This window comes from Paramormyrops kingsleyae, chromosome 18 (assembly GCF_048594095.1).
Source record: "Paramormyrops kingsleyae isolate MSU_618 chromosome 18, PKINGS_0.4, whole genome shotgun sequence".
In the NCBI taxonomy this organism is placed as follows: Eukaryota; Metazoa; Chordata; class Actinopteri; order Osteoglossiformes; family Mormyridae; genus Paramormyrops; species Paramormyrops kingsleyae.
Window position 1 is genome coordinate 16946199 of NC_132814.1, and position 20185 is coordinate 16966383.

Here is a 20185-nt window from a genome sequence, read left to right on the forward strand (position 1 = left end):
TCAAGTAACCCAGTATAAAAATCAGGCATCTGGAAGGGCAGCACAGTGTCACATCCTTAAACTCAAGTAACCCAGTATAAAAATCAGGCATCTGGAAGGGCAACACAGTGTCACATCCTTAAGCTCTGGCGGTTTGATTTACAAAATAGGCTTCTGGAAGGGCAGCACACAGACACGTCCTTAAGCTCAGGCAGTTCATTTTGAAAATCAGGCCTCTGGAAGGGCAGCAGGCATGTTCATCAGCACACGCTTGCACTCATGATGCTGTGTTGGTCCTTGCAGAAGGAGATTGCCCAGAAGGACAGGCTGCTGCAGCAGCAACAGCTCAAGCTGGATGAGGCGACGCGCAAACTGTCTGAGAGCAACCACCACCAGGTACAGACACACACAGACACACACCCCACAGAGCGACTCTGGCGGCCCATCATGAACGTGTGCAAACTGTGCCCCAGATGAATGTGAACATCACTCAGACCCCAGCTGCATTGATCTCTCCTGTCGTTATCAGGCTGACCTGCAGAGGGAGCTGGACCACAAAGAAAGTCTGTTACAGGAGCTGATGAACCATGAGGTACCGTCTCTGTTCATCCTCCTGTGCATAGCACAGCTGTCTGTCTGTCAGTGTGTAGGGTGATGCGGCACAGCTGTCTGTCAGTTTCTAGGGTGATGCGGTACAGCTGTCTGTCACTGTGTAGGGTGATGCGGCACAGCTGTCTGTCAGTGTCTAGGGTGATGCGGCACAACTGTCTGTCTGTGTGTAGGGTGATGCGGCACAGCTGTCTGTCAGTGTCTAGGGTGATGCGGCACAGCTGTCTGTCAGTGTGTAGGGTGATGCGGCACAGCTGTCTGTCTGTGTGTAGGGTGATACGGCACAGCTGTCTGTCTGTGTGTAGGGTGATACGGCACAGCTGTCTGTCTGTGTGCAGGGTGATGTATAGCTGTCGTTTCTGTTAAGTCTGTTCTGAATTGCGATCGATACCGACCGCATTTCTCCTGCTAGAGTGTGAGCTTTGCCCTGGAGCTGTCACGGTCTTCTCATCATGCTGGCTTTCCATCCAGCTGCGCTCTTAAATTATTCATCTTTTTATTTAACCGCTTCTCGAATGCATCACGCTATTAAAATGATAATAGAGGTAAACAGGCTGCCTTGATGGAGGGCTGTCTACAATTATTTGGGTTAATAAACCGAATATATGTTAATTAATATGAGAAAACAGGTGCAGTTTTCTTAAAATATGCTCCCTGTGTGTGATCCTTTTAAAACAAAAGAGAATAAATGTGTTTTAATCTCTCAAACATGTTTTATTGGCAAAATAAACATTACAAATTTTAATACCTCTGCTAATTCACTAAATGTTGCTAATCTATGCTTATTCTTACACTATTACCTGTAAATCATTCTCTGATGTGATCTATTCTGTATCAGTTTAAATAGACCTCTATAGACTACAGTTAAACATGATTCATGTTATCCAATCTATTTATTCAAGACAAAGACAACGAATCACTCTGCAGAGGAGAATCTGGTGGGAATGGGGAGTCCCATTTTAGAGCTTGTTAATGCTTAGGTGCTTCACTGAGGCCCAGAGACCGTAAATAACTTAATATCCACACCGCAGCAATGATAATGCATTACTAACCTAAAGAGGACCCATGGCAGCTGTCCTGTAGCCAGGGGTGAGATTTTCTGATAAGCTTGTCATGGTTCATTCATATCTTTTCAGCTGATATGGAACAACATGCTAAATGCTAAATGGTGGATTGTCGTGTGAGTGAAGAGGGTGGGTGGTGGGGGGAGACGCTGGATGGACTCGGGCTAACGGCGCCCCCTCCTGTCGCGTTGTGCGCTCTCTTCCAGCTCTCCGGTCCTCAGAATAACGGCTACTCCCACCCGGCGGGGCCTGCGCAGCCATACAAAGGGGTGAGCTGTCTTTGTGTTTTGGGCCTTACGGTGACGCTCAGCCCTGAATAACAGGGGGCTGCCTTATACCTCTCAGAGGCCGTTAAAAGACGTCAGGAATGATGAACAGGAGTGTGTATGAGACCTGAGGTGGTATTTTTGTGTGTGTCTCTCTCTATGATGTGTGTGTGTGTGTCTCTCTCTCTATGGTGTGTGTGTGTCTCTATGGTGTGTGTGTGTGTGTGTGTGTCTATGGTGTGTGTGTGTCTCTATGGTGTGTGTGTGTGTGTGTCTCTCTATGGTGTGTATGTGTGTCTCTATGGTGTGTGTGTGTGTGTGTGTCTATGGTGTGTGTGTGTCTCTATGGTGTGTATGTGTGTCTCTATGGTGTGTGTGTGTGTGTGTATGTGTCTGTGTGTGTGTGCGTGTGTCTCTATGGTGTGTGTGTGTGTGTTTAGGCCGAGGAGCTCCAGCTGGTGCGGGACGCCCTCCGCAGCCTGAGGAACAGCTTCAGCGGCCATGACCCCCAGCACCACACACTAGACACGCTGGAGCAGGGTGTGGCCAGTCTGATCGACCGCCTGCATGCACTGGACATGCGCCGCAGGCAGGAGCGCAGGGTGTGTCTTTTCCACCGCTTGTTTCCATCGCTGTACTTTGCTGTGCGTGTGTTCAGCGTGTTCCCTTCGCTGTGCTGCTGTGTCGTCGATGCTGCGCACGGTTGCCTGGTTACTGATGCCCCTCTGTCCCTCTGCAGGGTCGTGGAAAATCCCCAGGACGCAAAGCCACTCACACGGATCGTGACTCCTGGCCGCCCAGCACCAGTAAGCAGCTGCACCCCCGCCCAGCCGTTCACCCGTCTCTCTCTACCTCCGGAGTGGGGCCCCAAACTCCCACTAACGTGGTACCGGAGCCGGGAGGCGGGAGGCTTTTTCCCAATCTGGATCTGGTTCCGTGCATTTCTGCCGCAAAAATCTGGCCCTAGTTCAGAAAAAACAGTTTCAGCACCACAGAAAAGCTAGGCTTAGAATTTTGAACCGTAATGTCAGCAAAAGTGGGATGGAGCATCACATCTGAATCTTCCGCATAGCCAGAAAATTCAGTCCATAAGTGATATTGTTTTGTGTAATATTGCTGGTGCCGGCAGTGAAACAACTGGCCGGCTTATTAGCAGAATAATGTTACATGGTGTTTTTATTCTGTGAAAACGAAAGATCGATCTGCTGCCCAGATTTAATAATAGATGACAAACATGTCGCAGGGTGAATAAACAAAATATTGTGGTGAAGAGATCATGAGCCAGACAGTAAAGAAATTTTTTTAGCAGACACTTTTATTGAGTGATCCTTAAAAGGACAGGCAGCGAGAACATACTTAGTTATACACACAGACGCCGGAGAAATTTGGCCTTTATGGAGACAAAAGTAGATACAGGCAATAGAGACAGAGCACAAGAAATCATACTCTACAGCTAATAAAAGCTTAAAATCCAAAAGAGATCAAACTAAATTAAAAAAAATTAATTCATATGAAGCTTTACTATGTTCTATATCTACTATACTTCCGCCTATGTAACACTGGCGGGCAGGTTCTCAAAAGGCACCAGGCAAGAACCAGCCCGGCTCTGGAACCAGCACCGGCACCAGCTCTGTGTTGGTGGAAACAAGCCGAAAGATCTGTAACTGTTAACAGACACTTTAATGGCGTCGTATGTGTCCATGTTATTTTTGTGTGAAACTGAAACTTGTTGCCTGGCCGTCCCCATCGTGGCACTGCCTGCCTCTTGCAGAGATCTCCCACTCCCACAGCAGCCCAGTGCTCAGCTCCTCAGCCTCCACCAAAGTACTGTACTTCACCGACCGCTCTCTTACGCCATTCATGGTCAACATCCCCAAGAGGTGAGCTTGCTCGTGCTTTGGGGCCGGCACACCTCGCTCGTAGCATGACCTGACCCTTAAAGTTGCGCCTCGTTGGCAGGCTTGGGGAGGTAACGCTCAGAGACTTCAAGGCAGCCGTGGACAGGGAGGGCAACTTCAGGTACCACTTCAAAGCCCTGGATCCAGAGTTTGGGACAGTGAAGGAAGAGGTATGAGACTCACTTGCAAGGGGGTAGAAAGAACCTCCATGAGGATTTTCGAGAAATACCCTTGGACCGTTTTTAGATAACAAGAGTAATAAAGATTAAAAAAAACGAGGTTTGGTCACACAGTGATGTCCAGTATTTCTCAACCCAGTCCTCAGGGACCCACAGACGGTCCAGGTTTTTCTCAGCTCCTTGCCAGATAGTCCACATTTTTACAAAAAGCAAAAAACATGGAGACTGTCTGTGGGTCGGTGGGGACCGGATTGGGAAACACTGCCATAGTCAATTTTTTTTTTACGGTTGGGTACTTTCTCCAGGTATTCCAAGATGATGCAGTGGTGCCAGGCTGGGAAGGCAAAATCGTGGCCTGGGTGGAGGAGGACCATGGAGAGGGCAGGTAGATGAGATATTGTAGCCATGCATGCCTCTATAGACAAGAAGCCAAACACGCACAATCTTCAAAATACAAGAGCTGACAGAACCTTCTCTTGTCAACAGGACCTAAGGTCTTTGTATTGCTCTCCTCTCACTGGCCGAGAGGCTGGCGGACATGGGCCGGCCTGCTGCAGGACATCAACTCCAGGGGGGCACAGTCTGTGATCTCCGTCTCCCTTTGACCAAAGGTCCTTAGGATCCATCTTTGTGGTTCACGTCATATAATGGTCCTGGTTACTGCTGTCCTTTGAAGGCATTAGGGAGACGCTGATGTCAGGGCACCAAAGCGGAGATACCTTGAGAATGAAAACCCGGGTAAAAGCCACCGTTGCTCGTCAGGGTCTCTGCAGCAGAGGGACCTCTCTCAGCAGGGGAAGAATGAGGAATACGTCCTTTCTTCTCGGATTTGTGCCAAATGGTGTACAGATGCCTGCCATGTGCTCTCCAGAGCACTGTTCATCTCACTCTGTTGTGCTGACAGTTTGTCAGTTTCCTGACTCCTGGTGTCTTGCTGAATGTTTCGTGACAAGCTTTGATTCACGTACCAGTGATCACATCTCAGAACCAACTCAACTCTGTACCAAAGCCAGGCTAGTTGACCTTCCCTGGAAACAGTTGCATTTGTGATTGTAGACCAAACAATGTGGGAAAATCAGGGTAAATCAATGAGTGAGTTTTTATTTTGCACAGCATCCAGGGATCCAACAGTTTCGGGGACAGGTAGAGTCGTCCTATTAAATTACCCAGCTCTTACCAGACAGTCATTGTGAAGGACTTTGTTAGGAGACTGATGTGATGACTCAAATTATTTAACAGACATTACTAATCCACTAAATAAATAGAAAGTAGAAGTCCACTAGTATAGCAGTATAAAATAATATGATTCAAAGTCGGAGAAAATTAAATCCAGTGTCAAATGGATTAAGGTTATGTGAATTCAGATAAGTACAGATGAAACTCTTGCGAGAGTCATTGCTGTGGAACACTTTGCACACAGTTTGAAACTTGAAATTCCAGATGACTGAGTTCAATTAAAAAGCACTGAAAGAAAAAGTGTTTCAGAGACGAGGGTCTAGGTAGTTAGCAAATGCTAACAGTGGGATTCTGTCTTGATGGCCCCTTTAATAACTGGCCACTGGGGTGGATCCCAGGACAGTCTAGTGGGTTGTGCAGTACGAATGTGGGGTCAGGAGAATGTTTGTAGTGACATTGAAGGTTGTTCACAGCAAGCTCCAGCAGGGCTTGAGGAAGGATGGTGGGGGGGTCAGCAGTTATTCCTGCACAAGCTGTGCCAAGCAGAGTTATGTCTTTTGTACGTTTTAAAGCGAAAGAGTTATACTCCAATGGGGACGCGACATTCTGTGTGTGGAGAGCAGCAGAACGGGATAGTGGATGATCTCACCCTAGTTTGGTGAGGATCCATCATGTCTAAAGACCACATACCAGGAAATATTTGTGTCAAGGTGCTGCAGATGCATATCGATATATGATGTTATCCTTAATAACACATGGCTGCCTCTACGTCCTCGGCACGCTCAGCTTCTGCAGGAGAATCTTTAGCCAGTTTTTCTCGGGTCCTGTTCTGTCACTTTAAATTCTCACACAGCATTACAGGCGCTAATGCTCAGTGACTACGGGCGGTGCGCGGCACTAACCCGTCATGGATCGCTGGAGCTGGCTGTGGATCATTCTCCGTCGTGTGCACACAGTCCCTTAGGCCAGTGCACTTGAAAGTACTGCTGGGACCACTCACATGTACTAGACGCCAGTCGGGGGTCTTTGACGCCTGTCTGTCGTGTCTTTGTTTCATGCCGAATTCTTTACGATAAATTTGTAAATGAAATCAGGGGTGGCAAGATTGCCTATGCATGATATAAATGCGTGTGTGTTTTCTACTTGAAGGAATGTGATTGCAAGAGTAGGACGGGGGGAGCGTCTAATGTGAAACCTGGCATTGAGACAAGGGTGCTGATTCCCACTTGTTTGTCTGTCTTTTAAATCAAATGTAATTAGCTCTTGTAAATAGGTTTATATGTATTGTTTAAAAGGAGCATGTTGCTTTTCATATTTGATGTATTGCTGTCCGCAGAATCCTGTGATGAGGAAAATACTTTCTTAAAACGGGTTTTTCGTAACAGGATTCCCGGGGCCGTGTCCAGTGACTCACCAGTTCTAATTCTTCTCATGGCTGAGTTCTCTGAGACCCCTCCTGGGCTTTCAGTCGTTGTGTCTGCCAGCTCTTTGTTCCCTGTTCTGGGGTTCCTGCAGCATTTGGTGTGCTCCTAAGTGCAGAGCTGAAAAACCGATGCCTTCTAATCTTTCTTTGTCCTGAATATCTTCAGTAAATTCGAAACCTGCACTGAAACGAACTGTAAATTACAATGGAGAGAATGAACACAGAAGAGGGGCGCTGTGTTCCCAGGACGCTGTCTGGCAGAGAGATGTCACCAGAATCAGATGGGCGGAGTGGAACATAGCAGGAACTGCACCTCATACTCAATACCATCAGCCTCCAGAAATGGACGATGATAAGCAAAAAGTTGTGTGAAAATGGGGAACAAACTTATTTATGGTCATTCAATGTTTGTACAAAAGTCACTTTTACAAGCAACTATTTACAAATACATTTGTTGAATTTTAATGTTCCTATTTTTTACAGCACAAATTCCAGAGGTTTAACACAGATTGTGTCAAGTTAAATGTATTCTATCTTAACCATAATTTAAACTGCCTAGTTTCCCATTAAAATACCTCCAATTCATGTGTTTTGTGTGGCGATTCAGAATCGTTCATGTACGAATGTAATGAATGGGTAAATGCATTCGCCATAATATGTTATACAGGGAAGAAACAAACCAGTCCGCAGAGAATACTAATAAGTAAACTAAAAACACTTTAATTGTAAATAAAGGTGTTTCCTTTATACTGAATATATACCAAATAGCATAAGGAAATATTTATGCGCTACTGAATAATTTAAAATGTTAAACTAGGGTGACCCTATTTTGATTTGCAAAATAGATAGAGGATAGCAGGTGCTGGACGCAAAGAGAAGAACTAAAGCAAGACAAATACACAGAAAATATTCTGACTCTAGAAAGCAAATGTCAATCGGAAACAGAACAAAATACCGTACACTACAGTCAGTTTTTAGGTCACGAAAAAGAGGACGTATGATCAACGTAATTAAACCCTTCATTCTCTTTTGTACTTTAGATTGATATATATTTTAAACGATTCTATACCTGATTTTTGAAAAAAAAAGAAAAAAAAACTGATTCGGGCATTCATTCTGCCCAACCACTATCATTGGCGTATTGCCCTCGTTGCCTTGGTAACTGCCTTCCCCGTGTGTCGGGTCCAGTGCCGCTGCACATGCGTACTTCACACCATAATGGAAACGCTAATAGAAAAGCTGTTTCATACAACGAGACACTTATATGTACTATTGTTTTTAAAAAATAGTATCACTTTCTGTGCTGAAGTTAATCCTGTATTATATAAACGTTTTACAATTAATATAATCCTGCTGCAAAACCAACATTAACTATATGCATATTATACATAAAGGTAAACTATGTTAATTCCGCTGAATAGTATACTCGTTGAAATACAGAAATAAAATACAGTACTAGCGTTTCGTTTCTCGATCAGTAGTTTGACGGGAGTTCTAGCCTAGGTCGTTTTACGACAATATTTTACGGTGGCAGCAGAGCGATGTCACTGCGGTTGCCAGATCATGAAAATAATCCATCCTAACTAACGTCGAAATATATTTGATATACTCTACGTACCTATTATAAATCGACGCATGATTTATAATACAAAATCACATACCATAAAATCCCTTGCACACTTGTGATAGAACACCGTTTCACCTTTAAAAAGGTCGAGATATTGTTCTTTTTGATCTTTTATAGTTCTATCTTGTGTATAACATTCATTATTATGAAAAGTAATATCAATCTGCCAGCTTCGATTAAAATAAGACGAGCAAACAAAACCCAGAATTGTATTTTTAGTGAAGGAGGAGTCTCCGCGATACATGGCAACCCCGCGCGTCGCGACGAGGACGAGCAGAAGGAGAGCCGTAAAGTGTGATGTTTTGGGACGGGGAGGTCATTGGAAAGTAAGGGGCTTGGTTAATTTGGGGGGGACAGATTATTCCACAATTAAAGCATATATTGCACCCCTTCGTTAGCGCAAAGCACGCTGGGGTTTAGTGTCAAGCCCATTAAGTGTATCTTTAGCTTGTTACGGAATAACAATACGAGGAAATGTTACGGTTGGCGGTGCGGCGGTTGAGGAATCCTGTAAAACTCGACCGATGCGGTCTTCAGCTGGGCCCCTCGGGGGGTGCGAGGACCGGCCCGGCTCCGTGTCACAGGTACCACTGCGGAGCTGCCAGCCGGGCTCGGCCGCCCTCCTGTGCCGCCGCCGCCAGACGCGCCTCCGGAACCGGGGGCCTTTTCCTGCAGGATGACGGCATTTCGGGCCGCTGCCGGGGCCGGCGCTTCTACTCCTTACCGGCCCACCAGAAGGTATCTGTCCCGACGACCTTTCCGCCTGCCCGGGGACTCCAAGTTACCCTGCTTTTGTGCGTTACAGCTTCCCAGTGTCAAGGTTGTTAAGTTTAGTCAGCTGGCTGGAGTGAGATTTTCAATTTGAGATAAGTCTGCACACGCATTTACATGTATGTAACGTGTTTTATTACCTTGTAAATAGTCTGTAGCGTTTGCAAACTGCCACAGCGCTTTTGATGTAGCTGATTATGTGTTTTTAGTGGAACGGTATACATTTCTCGTAAGATTTCTTGCGTAACAGTGAGTTTGGCAACCCTGCATTCACCTCTTCCTTTTGTATGATTTACAAAACTTGCAGAGCAAATTGGGTGAAGGCAGATTAATCTGTTTCCCTGACATCTGCCAAGTCAAAGCTCGTCCGTTGAATGGTTCTGATAGATAGATAGATAGATAGATAGATAGATAGATAGATAGATACTTTATTGATTCCGAAGGAAATTTAGGCAAGCAGTACCTTACAGGTACAGAAGACCGCAATGCAAATTATATATACAATGAGACCAAGAAGAATAAGATGATGACACAAATAATAACAATGATTAAGTATAATAATGATGATGACAGGTAAGGTACTGAAAATACTAATCACTACAAAGTAACTACTTAGTGTTACAATATTTGCCAGTGGATGATCAGACTCTCTTGGACTGAAGCATCAGTTCAACAAAGAAATCATTATTCAAGACCAAACACACAAAGTGTTTCACATGAAGTACACATTTTGTGCCCCCCTTCATTTTCAATAGCTACAGCCACCCAGCACCTCACTGCATTCATGTGATGAAATGACACAAAAGTCATTGATTATTTATTTTCCATTTGCACACGTAGGAGTACCGGTATGTCGAGATGCTGCTTTTCACATATCCCATCTTATTCTCCTTGGAGACGGACGGACAGACACACACGTACTGTTGAGAGTGACGCTTGGGGTCTGAACATGTGGCCAGGCCATTTTTCCGGCCCCCTGGAGATTTCTGAGGGGTTAAGATCTTGGCTCAAGGTCAAACACCGCCTGCAAAAGCCCCCAGTATCCTCATAGCCACGGCCTTCAGTTTGTTTGCCTCTTCATTAATATGATTGTGTCAATCTTAGAGATGGTGATGCTATTCATTGCTATACACATTGCTTCTCATGTGGTCTGTTTCCCACTGACAGGTTATGATTTTTCTGTTGATCCTTTTTATGATCCTCTTAGTGTAGTAGGTTTGACCAGGAAATATGAGAAAGGGTGGACATGCTCCTTTTGGTTCTGTGTCTGTCACTCAGGATCCATAGCAGAAACAGTTTGGTGCTTTGGCAGGACAGTGTATATGAAGATTTGAATGCTCTTGTGGTGCTAGTTGTTCATTTAAATGAACACGGTGCTATTGGAATTGAAGGGGAACAAAATGTATACTTGCAGTGAAACACTTTGTCTTTGTTTGGTCTTGAACATTGACTTCATTGTTATATTGATGCTTCAATCAAAGACTGTCTGATCATACAATGTTTATAGCTGGAGCAACTGAGGTGAAGTGCTCTCTGGGGTTATGCCTGGGACTTCAGTGACTGGCCTGATTATTCTGAGCTTTATTCTGCTCTGAGAAGGTACTTCTGTTTTCATGGCACCACTTATGTGCTGATGGACACCATCACAGAGCTGCCACTACCCGATATATCCTGGTCCGTTTTCTGGTAGAGAAAGTTTCTTATATCAATAACTTCAGCGTTTCATAATTTAAAAATACAAATAGTTCATAGCTTCAGAGAAGTATTATATGTGACTTTTAGACAACTTGCGATAAAAAAGAAAATTATGTAATACCCTTTAAAAGTTTGAATGCTGTGATATTAGAGACAACAATATTTAAAACCTGTTTAAAACTAAACATGCAGCATTCCTCTGTGTTTGCAGATGAATCATACCAAAGACCAAAATGAAAGGTTGTGCAGTGTTCTCTATTTTTGAGCTGCGTCATAAAATCTGAAGACTGTGATCTTGTTACGAACGTGTCACAGCCTGAATGTTCTCCATTGGATCTGGGACTTGCTCAATGAAAAGACTGACTTACTGAAACATTACTGCACACTATTTTAGGCACACAACAGTAGTAATGATGGACATGTTGGGGGTGGACAAATGTATGTACCCGTGTGTCTGAGAGTATCATTATGAATACCGCGGCAGTGTACTCAGAGTATTTGTTCGGATTGTATCTTGTATTATAAAGGGCTCCACTTACCTCTGTTCCCAATGGTAACTGGTGAACATTGTAGAAGCCATTTTGAAAGAAAGTCTTGCATGAAAATTAAAGCTCAAGTTGGCACATTTTGACACAGAAGGTATTTTCTTGTAAACTAAGGAATACGGTTTGGTTTATGATGCTTCTACATTCAAGTATTCAGTTCTTGTGGTTTTAATACACAGAATTGCAAAGCTGTTGTTCTCTCTGTGCTTCTATAGGTGCAGTTACCGGCACTGTCTCCCACAATGCAGCTGGGCACCATTGCACGCTGGGAAAAGAAAGAAGGCGATAAGATTAACGAGGGCGACCTGATAGCAGAGGTGAAGCTGTAATAGCAACTGATGCATACCAGCTGTGACTGTGGTGGCTCCTCCTAGTGGTGACTTCAGATATCTGTCCGCCAGGTGGAGACAGACAAGGCCACCGTCGGCTTCGAGATTCTGGAGGAGTGTTACCTGGCTAAGATCCTGGTACCTGAGGGTACAAGAGATGTGCCCATCGGAGCAGTCATCTGTATCACTGTGGACAGGTTATATCACGTCATTATATGTGCAAGATACACTTTTTGAGCTGAAATAGCTTGTAGCATCTGCCAGGCTTTATTTACAGCATTTTTATGATCGTATAGTAAGTATAGCATCTGTATGGTTGAATTAATTATTTAGGGCAGTGTTTCCCAACCCAATCCTTGGGGACCCCCAGAACAGGGGTCTCCAACTCCGGTCCTGGAGAGCTACTATCCAGTAGGTTTTCTGTCCCACTTGGCTTCTGATGAGCCACACCTGTTCCTGGTATTTACTTGAGAACAAGTTTGGCTCATCAGAAGCCAGGTAGGATAGAAAACCTACTGGATGGTAGCTCTCCTGGACCGGAGTTGGAGACCCCTGGACTAGACAGTCAACAGGTCCCAGCCAATCAAAAACATCAAATTCTAGGTACTGGTGTTGTTGGGAATAGCCAGAGAACAAAAACATGGACTGTCTGGGGATTTCCCGCGGACCCAAATGGCAAAAATTGGTCTAGAGCAGGGCTATTCAAATCACAGTGCTCAAGAGCCAAGCACTGCTGCTTCTCCAGACTTACTTTACTCGAGAGCCAGGTGTGAAGCCTCTTTGGCCAATCAGAATCAGTAATTGTTAAACTAACTTCCTGGGTACTGAAACCAATGCCTGGGTTTGGAATCGAGGTCCAGATTTGAAGAGCCCTGGTCTCTGGAGGATTTGTTTTGTGTCTGTATGGCAGTGTAGTCTAGATGCTTCACTTAGGATCTGTTTGTCGTGATGATAAAGATTCCTCATGTCCTCATGTTTGTGGGTCATGGATACGTTTTTGTGGTCTCTATCCTGGCTTAACCTAAGTCCTTCTGCCCTCAGCCCTGACCTCATCCCCGCTTTTAAGGACTACACGCTGGACAAGGCGTCGGCTGCCCCTGCCGCTGCCCCCCCACCTCCAGCTCCACCTTCCCCCACTGCTGCCATGCCCCCACAGGCCCCTGGGAGCTCCTACCCCCCACACCTCAAGGTGCGTGTGGGCTAGGATGTGCGGGGGGGCCTTTATTGGGTGTGAGCCATGCCAGGCTGACACTGCTAGGTTTTTGTCCTCCCCCAGGTCCTACTGCCTGCCCTCTCGCCTACCATGACCATGGGCACCGTACAGCGCTGGGAGAAGAAGGTGGGGGAGAAGCTCGGTGAAGGAGATCTGTTGGCCGAGATCGAGACGGACAAGGCCACTATTGGTGAGGCTGCTATCAGGGTGTGACTGGTTTATCATGGGGATTAAACATAGGAGGAGACAGGCCAGTTGCAGAAATTCAATTAATCCGGATTGGGAACTCAACTTCTGTTAGTTGTCAAGTTTGGAATTTCTTCATTTGAGAAGTTATGTGAAATCCTGACAGGGTTTGAGGTCCAGGAGGAAGGCTACCTGGCCAAGATCCTGGTGTCTGAGGGGACACGGGATGTCCCCCTGGGTGCTCCCCTCTGCATCATCGTGGAGAAGGAAGCCGACATCCTAGCCTTCGCCGACTATGTGGAGGCGGGTGTGGCCGAGATCAAGGCCCCCCCTCCAACGCCCACCTCGGTAAGAATGTGACTCTCTGTCAGACCTGCCCCCGGTCCGTGTGTTGAGGTCCGTGTGTTGAGGTCCGTGTGTTGAGGTCCGTGTGTTGAGGTCCGTGTGTTGAGGTCCGTGTGTTGAGGTCCGTGTGTTGAGGTCCGATAAGGGTTGTTGTAATGGCCTGTTAGGTACCAAGGCTTATCAACTGACGTGCTGAACAGGCTCAATGCCTCCAGCCTTTCATGTGAGTTGTTAGCATCTCAGTAGAATTTATGATTACATACATCCTGACGTCACCGTGGCAGACAGGAGCATCCATCACCCACAGCAACTGTGTCCTTACCGGAATGTTGTTTTGGTCATAGCAGTAACGTAACACAATGCAAGGAGCACAATGACCACATAATGAAAGAGGGTTCTTCAGGAAATGTATTGGGTATAATCTGTAGTTCATATTAGGGAAACACATTCTGCTGTAACAGTTTCTACCTTTCAACTAGATTCCGAAGCCAATAATAAACTTGTTTAGCTATATATAGAGCAGGATTTGCAAAATTGTTTGTATACTTTGAGTAACCTTATGAAATGCCAGTACTGGAGCTGATTTTCATGCACCTCTTGGCCTGAATTTCTGTAACTTGAGATCGTGCACTTATCAGAGCCAATGATGTAAAAGCCGGAATCGGCCCACATCAGGAGGTTCTCTGAGTTTCCCATATGCGAAGGGCCGTCTCTCTGTGTATTCTGTGGTTTTTCTTTCTAACGTGTGATAACACCAAAGCGAGGCTGCTGGCCCCATACGGCCACGTTTATCGTAGGGGTGGAGTTACAACAGGTGATCGGGTCTGCTCACTACGGAGTGTCACAACACGTAGTGGGAGATGCGGAGCTGCGGACTTTAGCCCATTGGTGCAATTTATTTGCATTTGGCAAATTTTCTGCATTCAACACCTGGAAACTAGCATTGTAGGGAAATTGTGAAATCGCGTTGCTGTTTTTTAAAAAAAAAAAATAAAATTATCGTCCTGCTGTTGATGCTAAGTGTTTGCGTTAATGTTAACAGGTTACTGTAAGGTTATGGAAAGGTCATTTTTATCTCTTCTGCTATTTATAGGTAGGTCTTCTTCACTGCTTATTGCCAAAGTATTAATTATGAGTCATAGTAAAAGTGTCCCTTTTGGTTATCAGTATGTACTTACCAAATTCATTTTCTTTAATGTTTCAACTTGCTAAACTTGTATCAGAATCTGATTTTAAAACATGTTTCACAGAATAAAATGCTCACTTGTATAGTGTCTACACCAGGGGTCACCAACATGGTGTCCGCGGGCACCAGGATGTCCCCAAGGACCAGATGAATCCCCCGCTGACCTGTTTTAAAAATAGCACAACTCACCAATGAGCAGCATCTAAAATTTAATTTTATCCTGTTGTTCTTATTCTTTAATCACATTTGCATTTATATAGATTTGAAAATGACAATATCTAAAAAAAAAAAAAAAAAAAAAAAAAAAAAAACCATTTAAAACATGTTTTTTATACGTGAAGTTTAGGTAAGTTTAGGAGGGCGTTTCAAACTGGTAGCCCTTCTTATGGCTCAGTACCCGTGAAGTAGCTCTCAGTTTCAAAAAGGTTGGTAACCCCTGGTCTACACCAACCCCAAACACCCCCATGTCCCCTCATATTAAAGCTCAGTAAATCTGTTTTTACATGGGTAACATTAATCTTTATCTTGCAAACTCGTGAAAAAAGTTAAATTAAATTAAATCAATGTTTGCTAGTTCTTCTCTGGATGACGAATGACAAAACCTAAATGAAACCGCGAGCTGGAATGACGTGGAGTCTCAGAATGGCGTTTCCTTGCCTGCCGCCTGCCAGGAGATCCAGGTGGAATTTGTCTTACCGAGTGGCGTTTCCTGACCCGAGTCGCCTGCCTGTGTTTTCAGGTGGTGCCCCCATCAGCTCCAGCTTCCGCCCCCCCGGCTCTCACGCCCGCCCCTGGCACAGCCATGCCCGCCGCTGCCAGGAAGGGCAGAGTATTCGCCAGCCCCCTGGCCAAGAAGATGGCAGCTGAGAAGGGAATCGACCTGTCTCAAGTTAGCGGTGAGCCACAGCACAGTACTGTGATTCCCTGTTTAAGCATTTTAATACTAGTTATGCATCTTTACCCCACCCTTCCTATACAGTATTTATGAATCCATCCAACCATCTTCCAGCTGTTTCTCCAGTACAGCATCACAGGCAAAATGGAGACTTATCCCAGGCAGATACTGTGCTAATCAGTAAACACTTTATATGGGGTAACAGTCCTTCTCAGGGCGCATATGCAGTCATAGTTTAAGGGCAGTTTTCGAGTTGCTGTTTTTCCAAAATGCATCCTTAGACTGCAGCGGACGGCCCATGCAACATGGGGAAAATGTGCAAACTTCACACGCAACTGCAGGTGACATTCAAACCCGCAACCGTAAAAGCATTATCTCACTGCTGGCTCACGCAGGATTTCCTCCCCAGGCTCCGGCCCGGATGGCAGAATCACGAAGAAGGATATCGAGGGCTTTGTTCCGCCTAAAGTTTCCCCGGTGAGTCCCCAAGGTCTGCCAGAGCTGCGTATTCAATTTATAAATGACATAAGGAGAAACTGGGCAAAGACGAGGCTCAAAGTAATAAACAGAAAATGACTTAATGTGACACATGAGCTGTAGTCTTTATGTCATGGGACCTCTGCGTTCCTGCTGTGTGAAATGCGTGAGCAGCTTTTCTGTCTCTCTGTCCCTCCGCCCAGGCTGTACCGGCAGCCCCCGGTGCCCCCTCCCTCGGTGTCCCCACCCCCGCTGTGGCAGCAGTGCCCACCGGCACCTTCACGGACATCCCCATCAGCAACATCCGCAGGGTGAGCCTCCTTTGGTTGTTGTGTGATGCACTTTCACATGTGACATTTGATTGATACCATCATGTTGAAATTCCCCTGCTTATTGGTTTTTAAGTATAGTTTTTGCCAGTAAATCGATCAGAAAATTCTGGTAACAGAACTCGTGACCCATTTTGGTGGGAAAAAAAAACAAATATAACGTAATTTTAGGGATGGCTGTACAGAATTAGAACCAAACTGCCTTCTTATTACAAATAAAATAATTATTATAGGTAAAAATAATTTGAACAGTCCTGAAGAAGAGGAAGAGGAAGCAGCCACTGCACCTTGTTTCTCTTTTTTGGTGTCTCACTCGGGTTGTAATTCTATGGCGCCCTCTGTCAGTGTGGCTGAATCATACCTTTTCTGTTGCTGCTTGTCAGTGGGGTGGGAGAGGCTGGGAATGTTACTCATGTTAAATGCGTAATCGTCTGTGTTCACAGGTGATAGCGCAGAGACTGATGCAGTCCAAGCAGACCATCCCCCACTACTACCTGTCTGTCAACATCAAAATGGACCAAGTGCTGGACCTGAGAAAGGAACTCAATGAGGTGAACTTGTCTCCACCAATCAGGAGGCACTTTTTAAGTATGTCACTGTAGTTTACATGAATGAGAAGTTTCCAGTTTGGGAGTTTAGCATCTGTGTTTGTACCTCTCACAGGTGGTGAAGGCAGACAGCGTCAAGCTCTCTGTGAATGACTTCATCATCAAGGCCTCTGCTCTGGCCTGTTTAAAGGTGCCCGAGGCCAACTCCTCCTGGATGGATACAGTGATCCGTCAGTGAGTACGCTCAGCCGTGCTGCATTACCTTGTTCAGCCACCAGAGAGTGCACTCCCGCAAAGCAACATTTTTACAACATAGGCTGGGCTCGAGGATGCACCAATCCCATGCACACCGTCGTTTCCTTCTTTGCAGGAATCACGTGGTTGATGTCAGCGTCGCTGTCAGCACGGCTAGTGGCCTTATCACTCCTATAGTGTTCAACGCGCACATCAAGGGCCTAGCTGCCATCAGCAAGGACGTCGCCTTGCTGGCCGTCAAGGCACGCGAGGGCAAGCTGCAGCCTCATGAGTTTCAGGTGAGCGCTCCCCCACCCCTAGTGGTCTGAGAAGGAAGCGCAGATTCTGATAGCATTCTCAAGGTCAGGTGGCCCCTTTGGCCTCGTTTGTTTACTCTTAATGGTTGTCATGTGACTGATAGGTATCCTGTCTGCATTATAGGGCGGCACCTTTACCATCTCCAATCTGGGCATGTATGGCATCAAGAACTTCTCAGCCATCATCAACCCCCCTCAGGCCTGCATTCTGGCCGTGGGGGGCTCTGAGAAAAGGCTACTAGCAGCAGATAACGAGAAGGGGTAAGGAGGACAATTGGGGAAAGGAACCTGGAAAAATCCCGGAGCGTGTGTAATCAGTCACGAACCAGGTGGATGCTTTGGGGTGGGCGGAAGGAGCAGTGCTGAGGTCGCTGGGATTAATTCTGTTGTCCTTGAGTGTGTTTCTCATGCTAAGTAGCCCTTCAAGGTCAGCGGTCCGCTCGCCATTCTGTCACCGGCTCATTGACTCATTTTCGGACTGACTGTTGATCTCGTCCTCCTGTCCTCAGGTATGATGTAGCCAACATCATGTCCGTGACGCTGAGCTGCGACCACAGGGTGGTAGATGGGGCGGTGGGAGCCCAGTGGCTGGCAGAGTTCCGGAAGTATCTGGAGAACCCCATCAACATGCTGTTGTGAACCAGCAGTCTGACCTCCCGTGACCCCTGGCCACTATTTAACTTGTCTTCAAGAGGACACCTGGATAAGCCAACATTGTTCATGGGACGTGCTACCCTTGATAAATGTACTTGTTTCTCTTTATTTCTCTCTTGCTCCTTCTCTCCCCTATATACATACACATCTGGTTTGATCCAATGAACTTCAAGGGCCCAAACGGAAACTAGAGGTTTATGTGGCCTCAGACTGATGTTGAAATTGGACTCAAATTCAAAAAGTCCTTGTAAACAATTGTTACAAACAATTGCAGTCCAGTTATAAAACCCATATTAGTGATATTTAACGATTGGGAAAAAAGAATCTTTCAGTCTTGTGTGTTCTTGCTTCCATTCAGTGGGTTGGGCCACTGCAGGTCTGGTTTGGCCTCTGTTTAGTGTTTTAATCTGTTACGCACGTCTCAGGATAGATTGTATATCTGGAGTCCCAGGCACAGCTGGAGAGACGGGTGTGGTGATAGGGTTTTTTTTTTGTGGATTACTTGAGGATGAGGGTGCCGATCAAATTGGGGACTTTGTGTGTGTCAGCCTGAATCTGGGGGCACAGGATGAGCACAAGTCCTGTGAACATGGAAACAAGCTTGTTTCATATTGGAATCCTTTACATTACCCACCCACCCCACCCCCGCCCCTTTTAAAATTTTCAAATTCCCCCTCGATTAGGTTGTACCTGTGAAAAATGCAATTTTACGAACATGGAAATTTGTGTGTCTAGATATTGGTCGGTTTGCTTGGACCACATAACTTTCCCGTATCAGGTCAGATAAGGCAAGGGCAATGTCTTGTTCCATTTTTCCCATTTCCCCTTGCAGTTTTGAAGTGTACCACTAGGGGGAGACTTTTTTTTTTTTTTTAACCCTGTGAAAATATAAAATTCTGAATATGAAAACTTAAGGGAAACTGGCTGTTGAGATGGGGGGAAAAAAGCTTAATGTGGATGAAAAGTCGTAGATTCCAAGGTCAGTTTCTATGCTCGTCGAGTAATATAGCCATGTAACAAACGAATGGTGTTTGATGAATTGTTGACTTGTCACTTTTCTTCCTTAAATGGTGCAGATTGGAAACGGTTACAGTAAAATTGTGTGGAGGTGCAATTTTATACTTGTTTCATATCAGGCTGCTAGAGTTTCTCTCTGCTGCAGTTGGCTCTATTACAGCCAGAAGGTGGATGTGGAGGTTGTGGTCGTGCTGTATCGCGTAATTCATCGTCCATCACAAAGCCACCTGTATCGCTAATAGGCCGTGTCCCCCCCCTGCCGCCATTAGTGTCCATTCGCACAGACTCAGTAACACATTAGATATACAGTCTGGTTACACTAGACAAGCCTCTAACTGGAGGGGCAGAGAAAATGGTCACTGTGGCCTTGGTGTATCACCCATACAGCTTGCTTATTATGTTCTGTTGCATACATTATTTTTGTACTTGTAAGACCACACTGTATGTTTCCCTGCAGCTCAAAGCAGGATTATACAGTTCATACCAAAATGTGCAACTATCTCACACACACACCCCCCCCCCCAAAAAATACAGAGGTCTAACTTGCATGTTGCTGTTTTGATCATGTCTTTCAGCTGGTCACAGATAATGAAAAGCCATTAAGTCATGGGCAGATATGCTGGAAAGCTAGAGGGCTGAAACATCTGCATTAAATGACCAAACATAATATTACACACAAGTTTGATATTATTGGTAGAGGTTAATGAACATCCTCCTTTGGTTGGGAGATACAAAGATCAGTTTAAAGCATGAGAATGGTATTTCGGATAGATACAGATCAATACTCTTTTGATCTGTATCTATTAAAATATGAAATTGTTATATATGTGGCCAAAACATCCAGGTAGCAATTGTAATGTGAGCTCAGTCCTGCACACAACAAAGAAGAGTGTTTACAACACACACTCCATCTGGAATGGAACGGCTTATATTAAGCTGTGCAATTTATATCGATATACAATCTGTTAATTTGCTAAGCTGCCCATCAGAATTGGAAAAAAAAAATCTGTCGTTGAAAGGTGCATCGTAAACACATTATTTATGCTTCTGTAAATGGGATCCTTTCATTTAGCTATTGATCAGCCCAAAATTTTTAGTGTTTGTAAAGCTCAACGCACACAGTGGGTTGTAAAAACAGATTAAAGGATTCTTTTGTTCCACGTGCCTTGTGGTTATTGTCTACAGAACACAAACAGACGTGCCAGCCAAAACTCTAGCGCCCG

At 45.3% G+C, this 20185-nt stretch overlaps 2 protein-coding genes across 3 annotated transcripts in view; both read left to right on the forward strand.

The window, feature by feature from the left end:
* Positions 1 to 7179, forward strand: part of dixdc1b (DIX domain containing 1b) — a 29723-nt gene extending 22544 nt beyond the window's left edge. For both annotated transcript variants that reach the window (XM_072702042.1, XM_072702041.1), the window contains 9 exons: positions 283 to 375; positions 509 to 571; positions 1859 to 1921; positions 2359 to 2520; positions 2658 to 2724; positions 3690 to 3798; positions 3878 to 3986; positions 4301 to 4380; positions 4482 to 7179. In XM_072702042.1, the coding sequence (XP_072558143.1) occupies positions 283 to 375; positions 509 to 571; positions 1859 to 1921; positions 2359 to 2520; positions 2658 to 2724; positions 3690 to 3798; positions 3878 to 3986; positions 4301 to 4380; positions 4482 to 4488 (753 nt within the window). In that variant the 3' untranslated portion in view covers positions 4489 to 7179. The remainder of the gene's footprint in view (positions 1 to 282; positions 376 to 508; positions 572 to 1858; positions 1922 to 2358; positions 2521 to 2657; positions 2725 to 3689; positions 3799 to 3877; positions 3987 to 4300; positions 4381 to 4481) is intronic.
* A 1330-nt stretch (positions 7180 to 8509) lies between these two features.
* Positions 8510 to 20122, forward strand: dlat (dihydrolipoamide S-acetyltransferase (E2 component of pyruvate dehydrogenase complex)). Its single transcript, XM_023813586.1, has 14 exons — positions 8510 to 8959; positions 11448 to 11549; positions 11634 to 11758; positions 12603 to 12750; positions 12838 to 12964; positions 13127 to 13308; positions 15231 to 15387; positions 15796 to 15863; positions 16067 to 16174; positions 16636 to 16743; positions 16856 to 16974; positions 17111 to 17273; positions 17416 to 17552; positions 17801 to 20122. The coding sequence occupies exons 1-14, from the start codon at positions 8696 to 8698 to the stop codon at positions 17928 to 17930; spliced, it is 1938 nt and encodes a 645-aa protein (XP_023669354.1). The 5' UTR covers positions 8510 to 8695; the 3' UTR covers positions 17931 to 20122.
* Positions 20123 to 20185: the final 63 nt, after the last annotated feature.